The sequence below is a fragment of the Eucyclogobius newberryi genome, unplaced genomic scaffold (assembly GCF_026437365.1).
Source record: "Eucyclogobius newberryi isolate DKJ021-1_F unplaced genomic scaffold, fEucNew1.0.hap1 SCAF_5, whole genome shotgun sequence".
NCBI lineage: Eukaryota > Metazoa > Chordata > Actinopteri > Gobiiformes > Gobiidae > Eucyclogobius > Eucyclogobius newberryi.
In genome coordinates, this window is record NW_027316167.1 from 22,302,408 (window position 1) to 22,327,110 (window position 24,703).

The window sequence follows — 24,703 nt, forward strand, 5'->3', positions numbered from 1 at the left end:
CACCGTCACTCAGCACGTGGGAACTGTAGTTTTGATGCGTAACACAAAGCGGCAAATGGTTTAACACAACTACATTACCCATGACGCATTGCGATACTCAGGTTTTGCAAGGGTGGTGAAACCCTGTAGAAACCGCTCTGAAAAAACATAAACAAGGAAGTGTGACAAGGCAGACCGTCCTTATTTGTGTTTATGTGGAAAACTATTATAAAACATAGATCCACGGGAAAAATAATAATAATAACACATGTGCCCACGCATTTATAATTGTTCGGATCTAAACTGTCTGATTGTCTGACTTTTGTCGTCACACGGACAACGTGTGTTTGTTTAAAAAAAAACTGTCAGTAATCGAGGGCCCTTCTAAAGAACACATTTCCCCGTCTAATGCATGGAGAGTGCGCGAGTCAGTGCATTAGGGGCCCGATTAGGGATCTTTGGGGGGTTTCTGGCTTGACTATTGTTGTTTCATTTAGTCGCCGCTAGATGTCAGTGTTGTCACAGTCCATCTTGAAACCTTTTTACACCACCCATTTTAGTGCACGGATCCGGCACGGATCTATTCTGTTGGCGTAGTGGGCACGGATCTATTCTGTTGGCGTAGTGGGCATGGATCTATTCTGTTGGCGTAGTGGGCATGGATCTATTCTGTTGGCGTAGTGGGCATGGATCTATTCTGTTGGCATAGTGGGCACGTATCTATTCTGTTGGCGTAGTGGGCATGGATCTATCCTATTGCCGTAGTGGGCATAGATCTGTCCTATTGGCGTAGTGGGCATAGATCTGTCCTATTGGGGTAGTGGGCATAGATCTATCCTATTGGCGTAGTGGGCACAGATCTGTCCTATTGGCATAGTGGGCATGGATCTATCCTATTGCCGTAGTGGGCATAGATCTGTCCTATTGGCGTAGTGGGCATAGATCTATCCTATTGGCATAGTGGGCATAGATCTATTCTATTGGCGTAGTGGGCATGGATCTATTCTATTGGCGTAGTGGGCATAGATCTATCCTATTGGCATAGTGGGCATAGATCTATTCTATTGGCGTAGTGGGCATGGATCTATTCTATTGGCGTAGTGGGCATAGATCTATTCTATTGGCGTAGTGGGCATGGATCTATTCTATTGGCGTAGTGGGCATGGATCTATTCTATCGGCGTAGTGGGCATAGATCTATTCTATCGGCGTAGTGGGCATAGATCTATTCTATCGACGTAGTGGGCACAGATCTATTCTATTGCCGTAGTGGGCACAGATCTATTCTATTGGCATAGTGGGCACAGATATATTCTATTGGCATAGTGGGCACAAATCTATTCTATTGGCGTAGTGGGCATAGATCTATTCTATTGCCGTAGTGGGCACAGATCTATTCTATTGGCATAGTGGGCACAGATCTATTCTATTGGCGTAGTGGGCATAGATCTATTCTATCGACGTAGTGGGCACAGGTAGCACATGTAGCATGATGGAATTGTAGCTATAGACAGAAGACACAATCTGACAAATGTATTGTATATTTTTTATTTAAACTTCAGAATCATACTTTAATTTGTCTAAAATTTCCTAATCATGTTGGGACAAAATGCTAAATGTCAAATAAAAAGCATAACAGGGTTAATAATTACAAAATACATTCATTTTAAGAAGCCTGCTTCCTCCATTGAGGCTGTGGGTCTCCCTGAGTTTAACTGTTCATAACCTTCAGCACAACAACTGCAAAAGGGAGAGACAGATCCTTATTTATTATGCAAATGAGGCATTCAAACATTCCCCTTTTAATTACATACTTGGACAAGAACTAATAAAAGCACAATTTAAAAGATGAAAGACTAAACAACATTACAGGTCCCTATTTTTTCTCACATAAATGGACAAGATTATTGCTTTTGAGGTCATGCACTTTCTGCATTCTGCTTGAAGGCCCAATTCAGAATGTGTTGACGGCTGAAATTAATTTGCTCAATTTGTTCATACAATTTAAATCAATAAATACATAATTTTAGATTCTGAAGGGTATACCTTCAAAGCCAGTCGTTACAGGAATAAGTACAGGAATACTTAGTTATGGTTTTGAATAAATGAACAGGACAAACATATAAATCTATCCAACTCTTCATTATTTCTGAGACAAAATGTGTGAGAAAAAAAAAGTTGGACTTACATACATAAACTCAGTACCATTTTAAATCCTGCCTTTATTTGTATAATACTTTGCATTTTATCATTGCTTCCAGGCATGATGACACATCTGCCAATATGCAACGGTGACCCTATAAAACTATCTTTGGTTTACTCTGTTTGCTTTTCAAAAGAAAGTTAAACTGATTGTGTCACCTGATTGAATCCTCTACAGAACCCTCTGATTAAATACAGCTATGTGAAAACACTGAAGCCACTGATGTGTTTAAGCAACACTGAGAATAAAAATAATACTGCATTTTCATCGTGTTCAAGGCATTTGTGTGAACATATCAACATATGTGTAAATCTTCATCTATATCTTTGTATTATAAATTCTTTGTATTAGAAATTCTGGACTGGTGTTGTATACACATTAACTGCACCGTGGCACCACAGGTTACTACATAATAAATTCTATTACTCTATATAAAATTCACCTACAATATAGAAACCTGCGCGCAACAGTGTGGAGGGAACTGACAGATTGATTGGGTTTGGTGCATAACACTGATTATTAAATGTCACTCCATCTTCATCAAGTGCCCTTCCATTTCATTGGTACTTATCTAGAGTCACCCCAGAACTCTCGCTCATCTGATCACGGGTAAGGCAACTAATGTGCAAGGCACCTCGACTGATTTAAAGGCCGCCTTTTATCTTTGGTCTGAGAGAAATATTTCACATAGCTCAGCAACCTTCTGCCAGGGATTAGACAAGAATCTAAAATAATAAAACTCAAATTGCAAACAACTTCTCGGGCTGTCACCGATGCACATTGGCTTACAATGCTAAACTATTCGGCAGACAAGTGCTAATCTTTATCTACTCTACAGCAAAACAAAACTACAGTAACTACACATGTACTGGGTGGCACATACTTTCTAACAAAAATATAGTTTTATGCTGTAAAAGGTTTACTGTTTACTATTGTTTTTCTTCACTTCTCCACAACTGATTCACGCCTCCATCCACTGCTCCTACATTCTTCATTTGGTTATCACAAAACTCATCCTCAGAAATATTAGCTTTAGTTTGGACAGTTGAGGGTGCTTTGTGCATTAAGGCCAATTTTAAAGCTTTCTCAAATCCACAGACGCTTTCAAGCACTTTTGGTGTGTATTACTTATGAATAAAAATGAAAATGGGTCTGTTGTTACACAAACCACTTTAAACCTGAGAAGTAACTGTGACGGAGGGCATCACAATCATCTGTGTCGGAGGGCATCACAATCATCTGTGACGGAGGGCATCACAATCATCTGCTACTGGCTCGCTCAGTCCAGATACATTCACATCTATTAAGCAATTACTACAGCGGTTTAGTACATAAATACCCTGTCAAATCACCATGTAACATGTTACACAGCTATTCAAATTGTACTAAACCTTGTTCCCTGAGTTGAGGAAAACAAAAAGTCAATAAAATAAATTCTTTAAAGAGGTAGTATAAAACAGGAATAGCGAGGGCAGATGCACACTGACAAACAAACAGACATTCACTTGTTTTCCATTACTCAATAATGGACTAATACTGGCTCATTAACACAGTGGCGTGTACGTTGTAGTGCCCTCACCATTCCACAAACAAGAAACAAAGTAAGAAAAGGTAATCAGGAAGTATCAAATGTAAAGTAAGCAAGCAGACACTTACATAACGTAGGTATAAGTAGTAATTAAATACAGTGGAAGTTTACCCCGAGGCAAACACAGGTAGATAATCAGCAAAAGGGAACTACTCTTTCCTTTCGCTCCAGTGATAAACTCTTTTAAATAAAGTCAGAAATGTCTCCATTTTTGACATTGTTTTAGACATTCATGATGGGTGAGTTTTTTCCACAAATAAAAAAAAACAAAACAAAATCAAATCAAGCCCTTAAGAAAGAGAGTCTTGTACAGTATATCTACCGACCTCCTTGTCATGAGGTAATTGTAACCCCTTCCTCTCCTCCAAACGACACACATTCACACTGAGCTCAGCAGTGCGGTTGCAGCAGACGGAGCACTTTGTGTTATTATATATTTGTATCCCCTGGCATATTATTTCCTGATGGATTTGACACTGTTTTCTTTTTGTTTTCTGAAGATTCAACTGCGGCAAATGCACTGCGTCACCCTCATTCGCACTCAATCACACAAGGGGGAAAGTGCAGAGCTGTTTTTGTAGCCCTTCTCAACACACGCCAATAACCACCGTCTCAGGCCTTGGCCCCTCTTTCAGCTCACTGGAGTGTCTCGCCAAACCGCTGTCCCCGCTGTCCCCGCTGTCCCCGCTGTCCTCGTCAGTCAAAGACGACGGGCGGCTCCCTGGACCAGATGACAGGTTGGTGAGTTCTGTCTCATCGTGCGAGTAGCGCCCTGAGTCGCCTGTCTCGTGGCTGCCCTCGCTACCGGACGAGCCTTCACTGTCTGTGGGACGTCCCAGCAAAGCCTCCAAAGATACAGGCTGGTCTTGAGACAGCTCTTCTTTGTAAGTCAGAAGTGTGGTGCCGGGCTGGTACTGCAAGGTCTGGTGTCTGTTACTCTACAAGCGAATACAATGTGTGTTACAACCCAATATATTTGTTAAATATCTTGTTTTAATACATTGAATCTCTTTAAACACACCTGCAGACATTTGGTACTTGTTCTATTCCTCTTGCTGAAGGAAAACCATTTACTTTTTTCCTTGGTACCGGGTTGAACAGGACCAAGCGAATTGATGATGAGGTTTGTTCCACCCTGTAAAACAAAATTCAAATTGAAATCTATGTTTAACAAATGAACAAAATAAGCATTAGTTTAGTGGAAAATACCTTGGCATCAATAAAGTGGTTGCTCATGGGCACAGTCACTTCTCCATTTTCAGCTTGTTCCTCTGATCCGCGTCGGGCCACTGTGGATGATGGTGAGGCATCTGCTGATCCAATCTGCTGATCCTTTGCTGCTGAAAATTTCCTGTAAAAAAAAGATCCAGTCATTTCTGTTAGCTCATATAATACTTTTCTGTGAGCTAGCTAACAGTTACCGGCTTAAAGCTTCATGTATGTAATTTTTTTTTTATTGTGATTCGCAAAGGCACGGGGTTAAGTTGAAAACCAAAATCTACTGAGCATTAAAGCCTCAAATGTTGGACAATAAAATATCACTCAAAATGCATGTTTGAGTAAATTAAGGATGAGGAAACACCATTATAATATGGCTAACTGTTGTTTTGCATAATGTCTCCTATAAACTTGGTTCACACTGAAAATGCATTTCAATACCTGTTTTTGCCTCGACAGACAAGGACAAAAGCACAGATGATGATGCAAATGAGCGCAATGCAGACGCCAATGGTAATCCCAGTCATAGACTTTTGATCCAAGTGGTAGAAACCATCGTAAAACACTGTAAAGAAAACATAAAGTGAGCATACTTAATATTCAACATCAGTGACTTTGTGGCATCACTGACTTGTGGATTCGTGGGAAAGTCGTGGATTTTGGGCTGAAGCCAAAGCAGTCAGCTCCACAGTCGGGGAGTATGGCCCATCGCCCATGTTGTTGGAGGCAGACACTTTGACCACATACACTTGACCAGGCTTCAGGTTCTCCAGGAGGGCCATGGTTATGCTCCCTGTGGGCCAAATAAGATTGATTTAAGGTTAACGAATGGTGGTCAGTAGGGCTGCAAGATAAATTGCAATTGAATCAAAATTTGAATAATCACGATTAGCAAACATAATTTCCTTTGGAAAAAACATATTATTCTGTGTACAAGCTGATAGCCCTGTAGTTTAGACTTCTACAAATATTTTGTTCGGAAATTCATGGGATTCTTGTATTAGTTTAGGAGCTAAGCTTTCAGTCTTATGTAAAATGGTAATGCTTCTGGACAGGTTTAAAAAGGGAACCTTGAACAGAATCCTACTATCAAAACATAAATCACAAATCAAATCGTAATCATAATCGCAATACTAGTTACAAAAATTGCAATTAGGTATTTTTCCAAACTCTTTCATCAGTAAATGTTTTATGACACCATTTTAACTGATATGAATTAAACTGCACCAATGGCTCAAGACAGATACAGTAGTTATAGAGTAATTGACTATTGCTTAAATGCAGACATTAATTCATTTTAAGGCTACATGTACATACTTTTTTGCAAAGAAAAGAGCAATTTCAAGTTATTGTTCATCTAGTTCATGAGGTATATGTTCTGGTGAGCACAAAAAGCACGAATGGGGAACGCATGGGTCATAGCACACCGCTATGCACTGCCACACAGTTTGTCCTTTCAGAGACTGTTTTTACAGCAGGTTCACATTTGACCCCAGCACCAATGGCAGTCAAAGTCTGCTTTGTGTTTCCTGCTTATAAAACACACTGACATCCCAATACCTACAACTTTTACAACACATTTATCCATCTATTTTATTTTCTTAATTACTTCACCCACTGTTAAATAACATAAAAATTGAGCATACAAGACATTGTATGTATTTTTGAATGATTTTTCTGAAGCATATTTGCTTTTCTGATGCCCCTCGATGGCACATTCTTCTTGTAATGTAATTACTTTGTTATCATTAGGATGAGATAAATCTGGGTCTAATGATCAAAAGCCAATAGTGAACCAGAGCCTGTTACAAACTCATGGTTGGTGTCAAACAAAGCTGGACAACACAATTCACAACTAAATGTGCCATGCTTACCCTCTCTTTGCAGCACCTGCCAGTGGCCTGCAAGCCACTCCTTTTTGGAGGCAAAAAGAATGGTGTATCGCGTCACTGACACGTTTGTCTCTTCTGGACTTTTCCACGAGACAAGAGCAGTGTCCTCCTCAATCAAAGTGACTTTAACGTTAGATGGAGGCTTTGTTGGAGCTGCACGAGGAAGGATAATAAAACGGTAAAAACATCCATACTGTCAAATGAAGTCTTTCTGTGATCCCTCTCTTACCTTCAGGCAAAGTGCTATGATAGACTACAGGACTCCAGGGGCTGGACAACTGGTCAATATGAAGACGGATCGCAAATTCATATCTAGTGTTTGGCTCAAGATTTTTAACCACAAGACTCTGCTCGCCCCTGCAGAGGAAAGTTAATGAAATGTGAGTTTAGAGTACTTTTCAAATCAACAAACCAACATAAATATCTGATATAGATGGAGCATGTACAAATTGTGTATATTGTAGCAGTAGCACATGGGTTTAGGTGAAATTATATGTAAATTAGATTGTGGAAAATATGTAATTACCCTCACATTAGTTATAAATCTAAAGTCGAGCATTTATATCTTGAGACACTGTCATACTGTTCATATCAGTTTAATCAACACAAAAATGTTTGCGCTCACGTTTGAAGGTAGAGCACCAGAGAGGCGTTTTGCAGGCCTACAGGGTTGCAGCGGACAGTGTAGTTGACGGGATGTTTAGAGGTGAAAGCGGGACAGCCCCAGTGCAGAGACACGGCTGTGGAGCTGTTGGTTTTGGCGTACACATTGTGAGGTGGTGGTGGAGGAGGCACCAGGCGATCTCGGACAGCTGTAACACAGTGGTATTTATAATTAAACATACAGTAAAATGGAAACACAGTACGGTGCGTTAAAGAGTTACTCACAGACACAGCTTGAAGTACTAATGGTCTGGTCAGCCTGGTAGCCGTCGCCTATGAAGTTATAGGCTAGAATTTTTACATGGTACTTCTTCCTTGGGTCTGCAAAGGAAACAGGAACACACAATCAGATTATTCACTGATGAGAGATTACGATTATTTAGGGGTGTTTTCATTTCAATGGAAGCTTGTATTGTATTTTATAACATCACGTCAAAGTGCACTTTATTTGTAGGGAATTACTTTTTGCTATAGAAACTGTAGTTGTGGCCCACCATTATAGTGTGTTTTTGGACTGTCTGACTGTTTGCAAATACTGGACAAGATCAATAAAGCACAGCAGAATCATACCTTCAGAATTATGTATGATACAAACTTTTATGGATGGGTAGCAGACTCGGGATGGTTATCAATATTTAGTGGATAACATTTGCATGCAAAAGTGGGGGAAAAAATAAAATAAGAATAACATGCAAGAGTGAGTTTCAAACCCCATTCTCCCACATAAATGGCAAACACCGATCCTACTGAGCTAAACTCCCATATGCGTTAAATCTGCTGAATAGACTATTTGGACCAATCAATTAATTACATGTTCTATGAACGATTAGTGCTCTATGTTGTTAAATGACTGCCTTTATTTCTAACGTCTAATCAATATATACATGAACAGAGCCTAAGCTACAAACAAAGACTAAGTATATTTTGAATTTGTTGAAACTTGGCGCTGCTGTTGCTTCACTTCTCCTCGGCACAATATTCCCTCACATGTTTATTCTGTGTGGTTTGAGTTTGTCCTCAGAGCACATGTGCAGGCCTCTAAAACAAGCTGCTGTCCACTCTGGTTCTAAAAGCTCATGTAAGAGAGCGGAGCATGAAAGGGCCTCTGAACAAGGCCACAGACTGAGCAGCAGCGGGAGAAGAAGAACCAAGCTTCCTGTGCAGTATTGCACAGCGGCCTGTAGAGGCCACTAAAAACACTGTAAAATCCAGCCAAGCTTCAGCAGCAGAAGTGAGGGGAAAACAGGCTTATTTGAATAGCATTTCAGACCAATTCAAATATAATTGTGACAAATGGTAAGTTTAGATTTTATTGGTCAATCACTGCTTGTCTTGATTGCCCTGACTGCACGCCATTGTAGTAATAATAATGATATAATAATATTAAATAAGATAATGTGGGGTGTTTTGAGGAAATGGCCTGATCTGTGTGGGGTCATTGAGGTTTTCTTTGGTGGTGGGGTGAAGGTGAGAGGTGCAGCGAAGGAACAGATGCTTGGTGTGGCCAGTCCTTTGGTCAGTGCCCAAACCAATCAGAACAGGGAACTCCTATATCCATCACTGTCAGCCTTTTCAGAGCAACTCCTAAAGCCTTTTCTCCAGCACTGGCCTGGCCGGCTGGTCAGTGGTCAGCAGGCCAGTGGACACTCCTATTCATATCTGAACTAAGGGGTTTTAAAACCAGGGGCAAAATCTCTCGGGACGACACAGGGGATGGTCACAGGCCGCAGTGACCCTGAAGACCTGCGCACAACAATAGTCACTTGACCACATGCCCCCTCATTTACCTATGCTAAGTATTGCATTTAAAATAAAATAAAAATCAGTGCCAAGACACTACATTGTACAAATATACCTGTCTGTTTTATTTTGCATTATCAGTTCATGTTCTTTAGATTATTCCACAACTCACAGGGGCTGCAGAAAAAATATAATTGATTTTTCAGTATTCATTAAGAAGTGCAATTAGATTAGCTATTCCTTTTTTGAAATAAGGATTCAGTTCTCGGTGGACACATAACAAATCTCCAGGAGAAAAGGACAAAATCAGAATCCAGAAAAAAATTAAGAACATGTTTGAAAAAGTCTGAACTACCACTAGTTTACCCTCCATAAAACACCTTTTCTTGTTTGCAGTGGACATTGTATTACCTAAATAATTGCAGCCTTTCTGATGTTATGTTTGTGGAAATTGAAATTACACTTTCCATTTGTTTTCTGTTCCTTGATTGTGCAGCTCTACAATACACTTTTTTTCTTCTCCTTGTTCTCAGTTTTTGCATTGATACGTTTACCCCTTATCATACTTATACAGAATCAAACTGGCCATAGACACTTGTTGTGCAATGTACACATAAGAATATTGCTTTAAACCTAGTTTATTTGTGTTATTTCTCTAAGCCACAAAACATATGGCCACTGTGCAGATAAGAAATACTTGCAGGCTTAAAAGAGAAGTTGGACCACAGGGGATGAATGTGTGTTTCGGGTGGGTGGAAATTTTTTTAAGGGTGGAGCAGAGCTATAGGAACCCCCCACACAGCTCTGACGGGTTTCACTGGAGCCAGCCGAGGGCCAAAGGGTCAAACCGAGATAAAACTCTGAAAGAATCTGAGGTCATCATGTGCAATACGAGATGCACTTCCTTTTGCCCAAGTATTTTGCCTAAGCAATATTGTGGGATGAACAAAACAACTCACCCAAGAAAAAAAATAACAAAACATGCATGTACAGATATTTGAAAGGCTTGATTAACTATTCAATTTGTTGAGACCAATAGATGAGTAAGTTTGTATGATTTGGCATAACTTTTTAGTGCCCACTCTGAAAGGCACAGGGATAGTTTGAACCTCTACCCAGGCCACAATACAATGAACCGTCGTAATTATGCGAGAGAGGAGCTCAGAGAGAGGGGGGGCTTTGACATCTGGGCCATGACCTTTGACATGGAATCTGGGCAAGCTAAATCCTGCAAAAGGAGGGTCTCTGTGAGGGGGAGGGTGAAGCAGTAGGAAGTGGAAAACCAAGAAACACCAGAAGTCCAAAACACTTAAAAGATGAGTCCTGATCATGGAACTCGCTGCAATAGAGGCATTTTGATAATTTAATGATGCATCAAAAACACAAGCTTCTGCTACACGCCATAGTCTGTTGACATATCACAGTGCATATTATAGGACTACCCATTTCATTGCAATGTCATATAGGTCTGATTATAAAATATGTAGTAACAAATCCAACGTTTTATTCTGTTTCCTTTGAACGTTATTGTCATGTGCCCTCTGCCTATGTCATCAATACTTTTTGTATAAATTATCTTTGTATTTCCCTACAACTTTTGTTCACACACTTGACTGGTATAAAACTACAATAAATATGTAACACTGGTGTTATTATTCAACAAAATTAAGTAATAGTTGAAAAAACATGAATATTACAACATGTCAACATTAACTGCAAGTTAATCTTCTTAAAAACACAGTTAGTAGCTCTTGGAAAGCCATATACCATTACGCCGTGTGCCATTCCTAGATATTAAGAGAGTTGAATCTCTCTTAAAGGGCATATTTCTGCCATTTGTGGTGACCTTTTAACAGCCAAAATGCAGATCCTGTTGGCCTCAATAGTTTTGTTCTACCCCAGGCCACAGCAAGCCAGGCTTGAACAGGGGCCATCATAAATATCAACTTCCAAAATGAACCCTCACATATATAATCTCTGCTTGTGTACTTTTGCTCAGGCTGCCACAAATCAACACTGTAAATAAGTAGATAAATGTGTGTAAAAAGTGGTCAGTAGACCATAGGTCTCAGACTGCGTGCAAGTCCTTCGATAATATAAATCTACTGATCTGCACAGAGTAACGCCTGGTGCCAACAGTTTTGAGAGGTATTTATTTGTGTCGCTGACAGTGCTTATTATAGGCTGACACCAACTTACATACATGAGCAAGGGTCATATCATCAACTAAACTGCCCCTATTACAATCCAGTGTCTCATGATCTGCTTTAAATCATATGAACTGCAACCATTATTCAAGCTCTGAGCATGTCCTTCTGTCGCAGCCTCAGCTGAATCAGCTGGACATACTGTACTCATGAAATCAATATTATTGTCACACACGCACACACACACACACACACACACACAGAGAGAGAACAGTCGATTACAAGCAGTGACTTAATTAAATTATGTGAAGATGCCCTGTCCACACAATGAACACAGTGTGTAGTCCATAGATAAGCACATACTGAAACACAACATTGTAATTAGATATTGACCAATAAATATAAATAAATAAATATAAACCTAAAAAGAAAACTTGAATTTTTCTGAACAAATAATGAGCTTTCTTGAGATAAAAACTGAATTATCTTTTGTACTACCAAATCCACAGGAAACACAAAGGTAAAATTCTGGTTAATCAGTTCCTGAGACCAACATTGTTGAAGCAGCAATTACTGACAGGATGCATTTCCTTTAGGCATAGGGCAATAAACCATCTTTGTGCCTTTCTAAGCCCAACACAATAGAGTCTTTGAAGTCAATGCGCCTCCAGCCACACTGCTTAAAGAAGTCATAAAACACTAAATGAATTTTCGTCACAAAACAGCTCCTTTCTATTTCAGCAGAACACTACAAAACATCTGTATAAAACAGCAAACTTATTTTATTGGAATATAAAGCCATCTATCGTTTTAATTGGTAGCCTGGTAAAATAACATATCACACATATTTAATTAAAGTCATGAATGATGTCAACAAAATTTGTTCAGCACATTCTTTTATGATTGTTGTCTTGAATTCACTTTGTTAAGTTTAATCATGTCTTAATACCACACTAGATGAAGAGTGGGTGACAGTTAACTCCACACCTTTAGTAATTTACTGTGGTTTCTTCATATATCACATCTTTCTAACCCTTCATGGTGATTTACAAGTCAGCTGCTGACCACCTGGTTGACCCCTCTGGCCACAGATGGTCAGTTGTCCACTACACTAGCCCGGGAGCCTTCTTCTCTCACAAACAAAAAGAGCCAAAATGAATCTGACCCAAAGGCCAAGCAAGTCGCAATGAGCCAATAGCAGCATTGGTCAGCTGCTGAAAAGAAGATCGTTGAAATATATTGCACAGGCATGGGAGGAGAGAGAACACATCCAGCACTCATCGGCTGCAGTTCAAATCAAGCTCTAAAACATGGGTTAATTGCCTGTCTATGATCCACTCTAAATCCAACTTAAATATTGTGAACATTGTTGCTGGGGTTTTTAAAGAATAATTAAGTAAATTATTTGTTTCTGCTTTTGCAGCTAATAAGACGAAAAAGTGGTTATTTTAGATGGGTTTTGTGTTATCAACTTCCCTTCATTAACAGGAGTAGGTAATGAGAGACTTACCGAGACCACTGATGGTGTGGGATTTGACAGAGGTGCGGAGCTGTATTGGGGCACTCTCAGGCTGGCTCTCCTCGTGGTAAAACAGTCTGTAGCCCAGGACACTAATCGCATTTCTTGGCCCCAACTGCCAACGAGCAACGATGGTGGTGCAGTTAAGGGGCTCTAAATGTAGCGCAGGAGATCCAGGAACTGTGTAAAGAGATGACATAATATTTAGTGCTGTGATGGAGCCACATTTGAACAGCTGTCAATGTAGGATGGTCTGTAGTGGAAAGTAGCTTTAAAAGTGAAACAAACTGCTGTTTGACACTCACACACAGCAGGGGTTCCAATCAAGTCTCACCTCTTAATTTTAGGAATTAAGTTAACAAAACGACATGGAAAGTGGGCAAACAGGACAAAATTTGTGGACTGTAAAAATGAATTGTCCCATCCTCCAAAGCCGTTAGATGTCGTGCTATGCAGCCTTTAGTACACTTTATGATCCATGACTGAAGCGCATCCAGTGTTTTTGAAAGTGGAGGGCAAAGGTCAAAGAGGAGCAAGCACAACGTCCTAACAGGATTATCAAGAAAACCTTTCATTCAGTTATTAATTTCAATGTGAATGAAGCTTTCAAATCTTTTGTTTGCACAAAGGTTATAAAAAAAGGCTGCCATACCTTGAGCACTGGATGCCTTTGGTGTGCGATGGGAGGTCCAGGCTGAGGGCTCGCCCCACCCCACACTGGTGGCTGCAGCAAGCCTGAGGAGGTAAATGGTGTCTGGCTGTAGGTTTTCCAGTAGATGCTGAGTTTTCTGTCCCGGAAGTTCCAACTGTGTAACTGCATTCTCGGCGCTGGTGCGGTAGGACAAACGATAAGCCAAGACGTGTCCTCGACTCAGTTTGTCAGGAAGGGACTGCCATGACACCTGTATGTCTGTGGGGCTGTTGCTGGTCAGGCTGAGCTCAGGGGCTCGCAGGGGAACTGTCGGGAGAACACAGTAATGATCAAAACACATTTCTTAAAGACAGTTTTGCAGACAATGCTATCACATTAATGGACAATGGACAATGGAAGTTAACTTTCAACACTGCACTGTGACGAACCAGCCATTTATAAATGAACCAGCTTTATTTTATTCTTTTTTTTAACTACACTTTGGAAACTGCTTGATTATATAAAAAAATAAACAAAAAAGCAGTATAAATAAAGTGTATTTGGACGATATAAAGGTTACAATAAAGCTGATATTGTTGCTTATGATTATCCTATTACAGGCCAAACTATTTATTTATCTGTATATACAATACATTATTTCAGTGTCTCTTCTTGCTATAATTTAAGATTATTGATAGCACAGGATTTGTCAGTGTGAGTCTCACCATCCTCAAGTGTGTGCTGAAATACGTGGTCTGACATGCGGCTGGCTCCCATCGGCATGTAGGCCACCACGTAGAAAGTGTAGTTGCGAGCCGGCTCCAGGTCATCAATAATGTATCGAGTTGTATCATTTCCAATGACCACTTGATATTCCTCATTGTTTAATCCTACACAAATAAAAACATGTATACACTGTTACAACAATGTCAATAGGAACATAATGCAATCATTTGACTGTGGATACCAACAGTTATTATCTCCAGGGAAAGCTACAGCATATTAACACAATGATTTTATGTCATTTCTTCGAGAGCTTACAAGACCCTTGACACAAAACTAAAATGTCAGTAAATTACAAAATGCAATGTTCATGGCCCTTATCAAAGGTTATTTCACACACCCCAGCACACAAGCTTTGGGACACTTCTCTCTGAGGGCTAATTAGTGAGCACAGTCAATGAATTCTACTCTGTCAATGTCAGTAAAGAACGGGTCTCAGAGAAAGGGACAAAGGTGTTGTGTTTTTAAACACAAAATCAAGTCCAGTTATTTCCACTAAATGGCTCTTATTTAGGAATGAATTTAGAAGAATTTCTACACAATCCAGCAGGTGCTCACTTGTCAGTGGCAGTTATAATTAGGAGCACTTCCTGACTGAAGAAGACTTTTTAAAGCTCCTTTGTGAGGACGTTGCTCTGGTTGTCAAAAGCTAAAGTTACCAGAAAAAGGCTGAATAGCATTTTTGCTGCCAGGCAACAGCTCTTGAGTGTTTTATTTGTTGCTGCTTAAAAAAGTAGAGGAAGTCAGTTGCAGGTTATAATAGTTTTGGTTGTTTTTCAGAGACATTTTAGGTCAGGTGGCCTTTAGAGCACTAGAACTGTTTTGGATTATTTGATGATTAAAATACTAAAGTCAACACTAAGCCAAGACAAATCAGATTAAGCAGCAGGTTTTTTCATATCTCACCTTCAGCCTTCATATAATGTACAGAATAGGCGATAACTTTGTCAGAGTTGAACAGGGGTTTTTCCCAGGCCAACAGGATGGCAGAGCTGGACACAGTGTCAGCCCGGATGTTGCGTGGTGCACTCGGGCGGTCCTCGGACATCACCACAATCAGGCGTGCCATCGACATTACAGAGCCCAGTTCATTCTCTGCCTGACACTGATAAATAGCATCGTCTTCTGGGATGATTTGGTTGATGACCAGTTTGCTACAGAGAAACCATAGAAAATGTATAATTAAAATACTACTAATAAATTATTCTGTATCTCTGCTCTCTAGAGCCAGCAGTAATTGGCTTATATGGATGTCAGTCAGTGGTTAAAACACACACACACATATGAAATTGGTCTGGTACCTGTTGTACATCTTGATGCGGCCATTAGAATGAACTTTGCTGCCGTTCTTGAACCAAGTGATTTGAGGAGTTGGGACACCTTCAGCTTGGCACACAAAGCGGGCTGTGCCTGCACGAGGACGGGTCAGACTCTCTGGCCATTCAACTAGGGAAGGTGGGGCTATGAAAGACAATTTGATAAGATACAGTTATGATAATATGAACAAAATATAATCAAAAAAGTCATTTGAAAACATTTTTGCTTACCGAGTACAGTGACATTGGCTGAGGCGATGGTGTGGTTTCGGGTGCCAGGGGTAGTGGCTCGGCATAAGTAGACTCCTCCGTGTTGAGGTTTGATGTCAGAGATGATAAGGTTGCCATTTCCCAGCACTTTTGTGTTGTAAACATCAATAGATTTGCTGTCCGCCCGGCTCCATGAGATGATAGGTCGTGGTTTGCCCGTGGCCATGCACTCAAGAATGGCGTTCTGGTGCAGTGACACTGAGATATTCTGTGGCCCAGCAATAATGCGTGGCCTCTGAGGGAGCTGGGGGCTTGGTGCTACAGTTGGATAACAACAAGCTTTATTAGATTAAATGTGTTTGCCCAACAGGGTCTGGATGTTTTTTTTAATTATATATGACCAACCTGGAGTAACTGTGAGGGTTGCTTCCACACTTCGGCGTCGACTGGCAATGTTTGTGGCAATACAGCGATAATGTCCAGCATCAGTTTGTTGTGCACCATAAATTTGCAACACACCATTGGGCAGCACTGTGATTCTGTGGTGAAAGAATAATATGGAATTTAAAACAATGTTGACGTCAATGTATTACTGATAAACAAGTCTTACCTCTCAGTGGTCAGGGGTAATGTTACACGATTGAACTCCCACGTGATGATGGGAGGAGGTTGTGCACTGATTTTACAGGAAAATCGAGCCACTGAGCCTTCAGTGACCACTATGGAGGTAGGCTGGATTGCAAAAGCATGGATACCTACAGATGCACAAAGCAGCAAGAGATTAAAACATGTTTACTTATTAAAACGGTGTGAAAAACACTGAATTCAACAAGACAGAATTAAAATAGGAAAAAAATAAAGAAAGCAGAAAAAAGCAGGCAGCAGTCAAACAGATGCTCAACTTCAGACACCATCCACAACAGATCTATTGGACTAAGCCTAAAGCCACAGAGCTGCTGAGTGCTGCTGGAGGTGATGACTGGAACAGCAACATCCTGCAGGATTGGGTTTCTCTGAAACTGAGACCATGGCAGCCACCAGCTGAGAAGGAGCAAATGCTGCCCAATGAATTACAATAAGTCCTTTTAATGGGGACTGTCAAACAACCAGCAGTGCAAAGGTGTGTGGATGTCAGTTTCATCAGGCAGTTTCAGTCTTCCTATGCTCTCTTTGACAATAGTTTCTAACATGGGCCATAAAATCCCCTGGGGTCATCAAGTGCAGTACTACCCCCTTCTGAGTTCAAAAGCTGCAGGAGCCTATGGTCAGTCATATGTTAGAGGAAATCAATTGCACAGCTGTTGAAAAGATTGCCAAAAACACTGTTTAACTTTATTTTATAGATATACATTAGCCAAACAACATACCTGACAATATTGTATCCAAACAAATATGAATCATTATTCTAAGAATAATGAATATATATATAAATAAGTAACATTATTATTCATTATAAGTTATTAGTTACTAAAGTTCTTTCAGGATCAAACTATCAGCTGAGTAATGGATGAGCAAACACGCTGAGTTGCTCTTTAACCTCTCTGGTCACATCCGAGGCTTTTGGTGCCATGAACCATCAACACTAAATAAAAAGGAAACAGAGTTAAGTGGGAGGAGGATGTTGAATTAAGTGTTCATCAAAAACTTAAGAGCTTATACATACATCTGTTTTCTCAACACGGTTGTCTTTAGGCTAGTTTTGTAATTAAAGTACATTACAATGCTTTCCATATAACATTCCCTCAAAATTGGACACATAGGTCGATCTCATGGCCATTTGGAAATGTTTACAGAAAATCGACATACTTTGATCTGTATGATGAGCAGGCTGTTAGCCGTGGTGTGAAACAACAGGGGGCTTAGTGAATGACAAAATCAACAGTTGTACAACAAATGCCATTTACTAGAACATTCTTATTGCAACAACGACAATTACAGACAAGTAATCAGATTAGATGATTAGATGTGTTTTCAAATGTCTGCGAGGGAGGAGATGAGAGGATTACCCCACTTACTACATTAACAGCCCTTTACACCAAAGTGATATGTCTTCAGGGCATGAGTGTTGAGTTCACTGATCCTCTACTTCTATACTTTGGCTTTCCATTCAGACCAATGATATGGGATTGACAAACAACAAGATAATCATTGATTAATGACAAACTACAAACACAGCGTGGAAAATCTATAACTGCTGGGGTTGGGTTAAATCCAGTGTGCGAAGAGTGACAATATTTACCCAGAGGAATCTAATGTCTGTTAAAACAATCAGAGTAAACACATACAGGAGATTTTAATCATATTATTATATTCCTTCCTGTCACTCAGGAGAATTCATTGTTTACAAAACTGTTGTTAGGGTTCTATGGGTTGTAGGGACCTTTACTTTGATGTACATTCATTTCCTGATCCTAAACTTAATCATAATTACAACTCACAAACCTTGACCTAAATTAATCCATATCTTAACTTTAAACAATGTGATCTAATAAGGATGTCACAAATATTTTTTTTTAATTTTTTGTGAGAAAAAAAAATATTATTTACAATTACTAAAACCATAAGCAAAAAACTGTGAAATCTTTTGATTTTCTTTCATTCCCATTGTCTAACACATTGCTATTCCTCAAGGTGAACTCTCTACATGACAACATTTGTATGACATGTAAAAAGTATTTTACATTTAGTTTTTTGGACTTTGGAATTGAAGCTAAAAGACTTGTCTTTTTGTCCCAATTAATATGTTTTAGTTATCACAATTACATTGCGACCTGAATAATCACGATTATTGATCAACCTAATAATCTTGACATCCCTATGATCTAATCATGAAGGCCTTGATTTTTGGTTCCCACAGTGCAAATGGTCTCCACAAAGGAACTGTGTAGATTTCAGTCACCTTCTCTCACTCACACAAGTGCCTCAATCTTTTCCTCAGAAGTATTCAAAACAGCTTGGACATCTGCATTTCCCTGGTTTGTCACCTCTCACCTCTGGACACATAAAATTAATCCTGGCAGACCTGTCTCCAGTTCAGCGTGGTCCCTACATCATCTTTCAGTGGCACTACTTAAACACAGGCATTTTTACAACCTGAATGTTACAGTATAAATCCCATTCAGTTTAACTTGAGCTGTGGGGACCAGGGCTCATTTCTTCAGGCTGCAGCAGACGGGTGCGCTGATGTCAGCAGCTCTCCAAAACTATGGTCAAAGTTTTCATTACAAATTCCAGATATCAGTTCTCCCTCTTGTTTCACAGTTGATTTAGTTTGTTAAATTGAGTTACATAATATGTGAAAATAAGCTATACTCCACTTTTTTGTTCTTCATGTTTTGACCCTGGGAAACCATTAAGTTGCTAAGCCATGCACAGTCAGAGATGGTCCTCCCTAGGTGACTTTTAACCTAACCCAACCCCCAGAATCCAATCTTTTAGGGGAAACATTAAAATTGATAATTTCTTTCTCATTCTGGAGGCAACATGCTGAATTGATAGCCTTAAGGATCAGGAGGGCAATGCAAAGGTTCTTAACTAAAGTAACACCTAAAATATTTCACATGAGCTCATGTCACACACTGCATACACCAAAATACTACATAACACACAGTCTTCACAATGTTCTTACTCACAAGACTGACTGCGCAATTATTCCAAGACAGTACTCACAAATATCTATTTGTATAGTTATTTTTGATTACCGATATGTATATAAAAAGTTTAACAAGTTGAAATGATTATGTTAGTGATTATTTTATTTATTTATTTGGATGAGTTTGATTTATTTGAGGTCTAATACTTTTTTAAGTGACAATACTTTGCTTTAAATCGCAACGAGCAAATCCTAAATGGGGCTATTGATAACTTTGAAACAAAACAAAGCATGACTAAAATGACCCCTTATCAATCACAAGATGCCTGGCAGATGTGCTCGTTCTCAGAGTTGGGTGCTGGGAGCCGGACAGTCAAATGACCATAGGCCTGGCTAAACAAAGGCTCATTCCCGTGGGCAGTGTGACCTCTTAAGACCTGTCCTGTTGTTGGGGGAGCAGTGCTGGGAGCAAGAATCCTCCCCTCCTCCAGTGACTTATCTCCTCTGCAAACTTCTGCTATCATTCATTTGAGACGGTTTACTCAGCCCAAACAGTGACCGCATTGTTGTTCTATCTCCTGTGAGCAGTGTGTTACATAAGAAGACCTAGAATTGTTCTTTAGGAAGATCATATGATAAGATAGATACTGTAGATTAAGTATTGCTCTGCCCGATCTCTTGCGTCCACTGAACTATTTAAAGCAACCTTTGACCTCTGAGACTGCTGCTCAGGGTCTCCATGGCAACCTTTCGTGTCCAGCAGAGGAGAGAAACAAGATTGAGGCCTGGAGTGGTTTCAGTTCAGGACTTTTCCTCCACAGCTCAGGCCAGAAAGTTTTTTTTTAACCATTTTGGAGTGACCGAGTTCACCCCACCAAGCCATACATAAAACACGTCTGCCCAAACTAAAATGATACATGCAATAAGTCGGAATCAGAGTTACAGCCTCTACAGCACTGGTTATAGTGGCTAGTGGTGGATGTTTTAGTTCAAAAACACTTAGATCATTCTTGCTCTAAACTATGTCATTAGGTTGCTTTGGGTCGTTCTACTTTTCGATGAGGGCCACATGTGCTCCAGTGCTCCAAGCTGTCGCCGTGCAATGGGCTGTATTCATTCAGCATAGGAAGCAAAAGAGGGAGTCAACTTAAGGAGGCATTCTCACCACTGAGATCGGCATCAATCAGAAGTCTATTGACAAATGTCACATGATGAGGCTCATGTGTCTTTTGTGCCTCAGCAACCAAATGCTTAAGGTTACCCTCCATCACACCAGTCCAACACAAACATTAGCGCCTAGGAATAGCTCAAAGAAAAGATATTGGCAAGTGAAAAAAGGCAATTTGTGTAAAAGATACAACAGGCCTATATTTGATTACAGAAAAATGAAATTAAAAACTGAAAAATATTTATCAACTTTGCATTGATTTTTTGTGCCATTTCTTGACATTATTAAAACAAAGAGTACACGTTTGAAAGTTTGAGCCAGTAGTTTCCAAAATATGTAACAAAATGGTGCACTTTCAACCTTATTTTTATTGATCTGTGGACAAACTCCTTCCCCCAAAGCTCGTTTTGTCTGTCCAGGGGGCAGAGTAGACAAAAACATTTTGAGAGAAAGCCCATTCAGGTCTTTGGTGAGAGTAGTGGGGCAGAAAACAATTGCGTGAAGCCCCCACAGCCCCAACTGACCTGGCAAGACTTGCAATAAAGTTTAGTGTCATTTAGACACTCAGGGTTGGGCCATGGTCCCAGGAAACTGGGACACATTTGTCAGCAGATACACCCAGCTCCCACATGCACCTCTGATACCACTGTGTCCTCCCTTGAGCATTTCTCAGGTCTGTGTAAACTTTATGAGCTCTCAGACAGACCCTGAAGCTGCCCTAAGTAACAGTTTAAAACTAGTAAAACTTCGAAGCTGCATTTATCGCCTCTTAAAATTAAAGTTACACTAAGTGGGATATAGAGGTTTTACGGGCAATGAAACATCTCTAAATTAACTTTAATAAACTGCTCAGATAAGGCTTAGTTGTTATGACTTTTTGACTTCATCAAACTACAGACAGCATTTGTAGCATAGTAGTCGTCACTCCATGTAGTAAACAAACAAAAACAACTCAAAACAGAAAACTTATAGTCACACGAGGAATATTTCTCACAATACAGGTTGGTGTAATCCTTCATTCATTTTCCAAAAATATCCAGTTGTAGTCATCTTGACACTGTTTATCATAATGTTAGGGGAAAATAGTCACATTTCGTCAACTTTAGTACAACATACAGCCCTAATGATGATTAAATACTGTACATGGCCCTGGTCACCCAGCTTGTCTGTCTGTTAAAACACATGGTCCAGTGGAACATAAAGCATTGAAAAGAACAATTCCTCTGGTGACCAATAACATGAAAGAGTTGTCAGTGAATGGGGGCCATCCTCCAACAGAACTACTGTCCTGAGGTGCTCTAACCTTTCACTCTTCTCATTTGCACACCAATGGGCAGGTTTTATTTCTAAACAGTGTAAGCTTACAAGGCTTCTACGGTGACAGGCAAGACGATCAAGTAATCATACTCACTTGCGATTGTAACGCGGGCTTTCTGGCTCAAGATTGCTCCATATTTATTCTGAGGGAGGCACTGGTAAAAGCCTTCATCTGATTTGTCTCCTCGTCTGTTCTCCACCTCCGAAATAAACAGGGAGCCATTGGAGAGCAGGTACACCCTCTCGCTCTCCGCCAGCTTTAGTCCATTCTTGAGCCATTGGACATCAATCGGGGCTTCTCCACGCACTTGACAGTCTAAAATGACGGACTCTTTGCGCATTACTGTGACATCCTGGGGTTCTTTGACAAAAAATAACTCACTAAAGCATAAAAGGCCTGTAGAAGAAGAAAAACAAAAACATTAGCCCCTGTTAATGGCATAAAAATAAAACCATAGCGCACTAAATAAATACATATAAGATAAAATGTATGAATGACATTCAGCTTTTCCTTGTTCTAGGTGCGGAGCCTAAGTCTGGACACTATTGGTGTTCACAGAAGAATACACTCTTTATATTTTTCAGGGACTAAAAGACAGATTAAATAGGTCCAAATTAAAATTCAAAGTAAGTAACTTTAGAGTGAAAAGGTGGAAAGTACGTTGTGGACATATGTCGTGACACTGGGAGGCCCTTGTTCTTCATATAATGAATTTGGTAGCCTTTTGCAAAAATGGAATTAGGTAATTATGTCATAATATGCTAATAAGATACAATAGCTCAAAAAAACAATAATAAAGGGACTAAGGCCTACAGGCAAAAGTCAAATACAATACAGTTAGATCCCTGAATAAATATATCAGCTCATGTTGTACGTTAATTGAATCAGGGGAATGAAACTTAACTTTCAAGGAAAAAAATAATTGGCCAAAAGATTATAGTAGACGTACGGTGTACAAGGAATGTTACACAGCATAATTAAACAACGTTAGTTTTAATAACTGGATGGATGAAAGTCCACAAAGTTGTCCCATTGAACATCTACTCCACCACATGACACCAGCACGTCGGCTGTGGTCACTCTTGTAACTATAATCTACACAATAACTGGTCATTCAATGAAATGGCTCACCTGTGATTGGAAGAACGAGGATGTAAAACCCCAAACGTTGATTTAAAATCCTTAAGTGGGGCGCCATTTACGTGAATTGTCGTTGCATGCTCGCGTCTCTGTCTCAGCTCCTCTCGCCTGAGGGACCACGCTGCTACTGACCAGAGCAAAGAGGCGCAGAGCTGCCCGGCTCCAGCTCCAGCCCTCTCCAGCCCACTCCTGTCTCTCACTGCGCGGACACACGCAATGAATCACGTCTGTCACTGAGACATGAGGCTGTAGCGCCACCTACAGCCACTGTCCTGCAGGCCAACAACACCAAGCACGTGTCCGGCCGTGGACTGCAGAAGTGGAGTCAATTACAAACAGCCTCATTAGGACGTGACCGTTTCACTATAATGACCAGCACGATCTTATCAATACTATAAGTCTGCAAAGGATTGGGCCTGTTACTGTGGGCTTACTTTGACCTACGTGTTTTCTCACAACGGGTAGGCCCATTTAACATGTAGGCTACACGTATTTCACTTAGTGTAGAACAACATTTCTTGCGTGTTCAAACAAGAGTTTATAGTTGCTTCGAACCTAAGTTAACTACTAGTTAACTGCAAATGTAATCCTGGGTAAGTGCCTTGGAAAAAAGAATGGAGGTGTGTACAGTCACTATGCCTGTACAACAGAGTACTAACAGCAGACCTTCAGTTCACTACATCTACAAGAACTGGACTCCAAATGTATATCATTCTGGCGATGTTGTTTTTGTATTTTTATCACACAACCGTTGACTTGCCTTTATCAGTGTGATTGGTGTTATTGATGTGAGCAAATCCCCCACACCAAATGGCTAATATTGATACAATTGTTTGAGTGCAACCCTTGTCTTTAAAAGTGCACCCAGCCATTACAGAAAGGCTTTGGTCAGAGCTTAACAGCTGTTATGTCACTGTCAATGTCGATATTGATCCACTTCTCATTGTGGACATAAACTGCCCCCCTGCGTGGGACATCCTGCACACAGACCTTGCCTATTCAAAAGGTGGGCACGATCCCATCTGTGATCAGCAGCCAATCACAGCGCATTTTCATGCAACTGAATTGTAACTTATTTCCAGTAAGACTTGTCTATGGAAATTTACATTTATTTAGAAAACTTGGTAAGAGCTTTAGATCAGTATGTGTGCCTTTAAGGAGAAAATGTTTCAATGTTTCCAGCCAGTTCACATTAAACACCAGACAATATCTATGGGCTAAATTTAAATATAATAGGCCTACTAAACCATAAAAAATGTAGCTCTTTTAATTTGTAGTGGATGAAACTATGACGGAACCAGAAGTAAACACCAGAACAGTATGAATATCCAGAACACCAGAATGTCTCCAGGTCCAAATGAGAACAAATGATGACCTAATCAGACACCAGAAACAAAATGCTATAGAAACTGCTTATCCTTCTTTAAGCTATTAATTTGTGTTTTGAAATCACAAACCCCCAGTTGTTACTCTAAAGACTTTGGCAGTGAGCAACATTGGCCTAAAAGGCAATATCATCTGTATGATGACCTCAACATTAGTACATAACATGAGGAAATGTGTGGCAAACCCCATTTATGCTCACCCAGTCCCTCTC

General features: G+C 40.1%; 1 protein-coding gene across 1 annotated transcript; it reads right to left on the reverse strand.

Annotated features, from left to right (window-relative positions):
• Positions 1-3,426: 3,426 nt before the first annotated feature.
• Positions 3,427-23,222, reverse strand: prtga (protogenin homolog a (Gallus gallus)). The gene is made up of 19 exons (XM_072465637.1): positions 23,098-23,222; positions 22,060-22,362; positions 16,499-16,643; positions 16,294-16,427; positions 15,910-16,206; positions 15,664-15,823; positions 15,269-15,516; positions 14,305-14,469; positions 13,601-13,906; positions 12,940-13,128; positions 7,768-7,863; positions 7,505-7,691; positions 7,109-7,236; positions 6,862-7,032; positions 5,619-5,780; positions 5,429-5,552; positions 4,979-5,120; positions 4,791-4,904; positions 3,427-4,707 (listed from the first exon to the last, which is right to left on the reverse strand). The coding sequence occupies exons 1-19, from the start codon at positions 23,162-23,164 to the stop codon at positions 4,357-4,359; spliced, it is 3,489 nt and encodes a 1,162-aa protein (XP_072321738.1). The 5' UTR covers positions 23,165-23,222; the 3' UTR covers positions 3,427-4,356.
• Between the last annotated feature and the right edge of the window lie 1,481 nt (positions 23,223-24,703).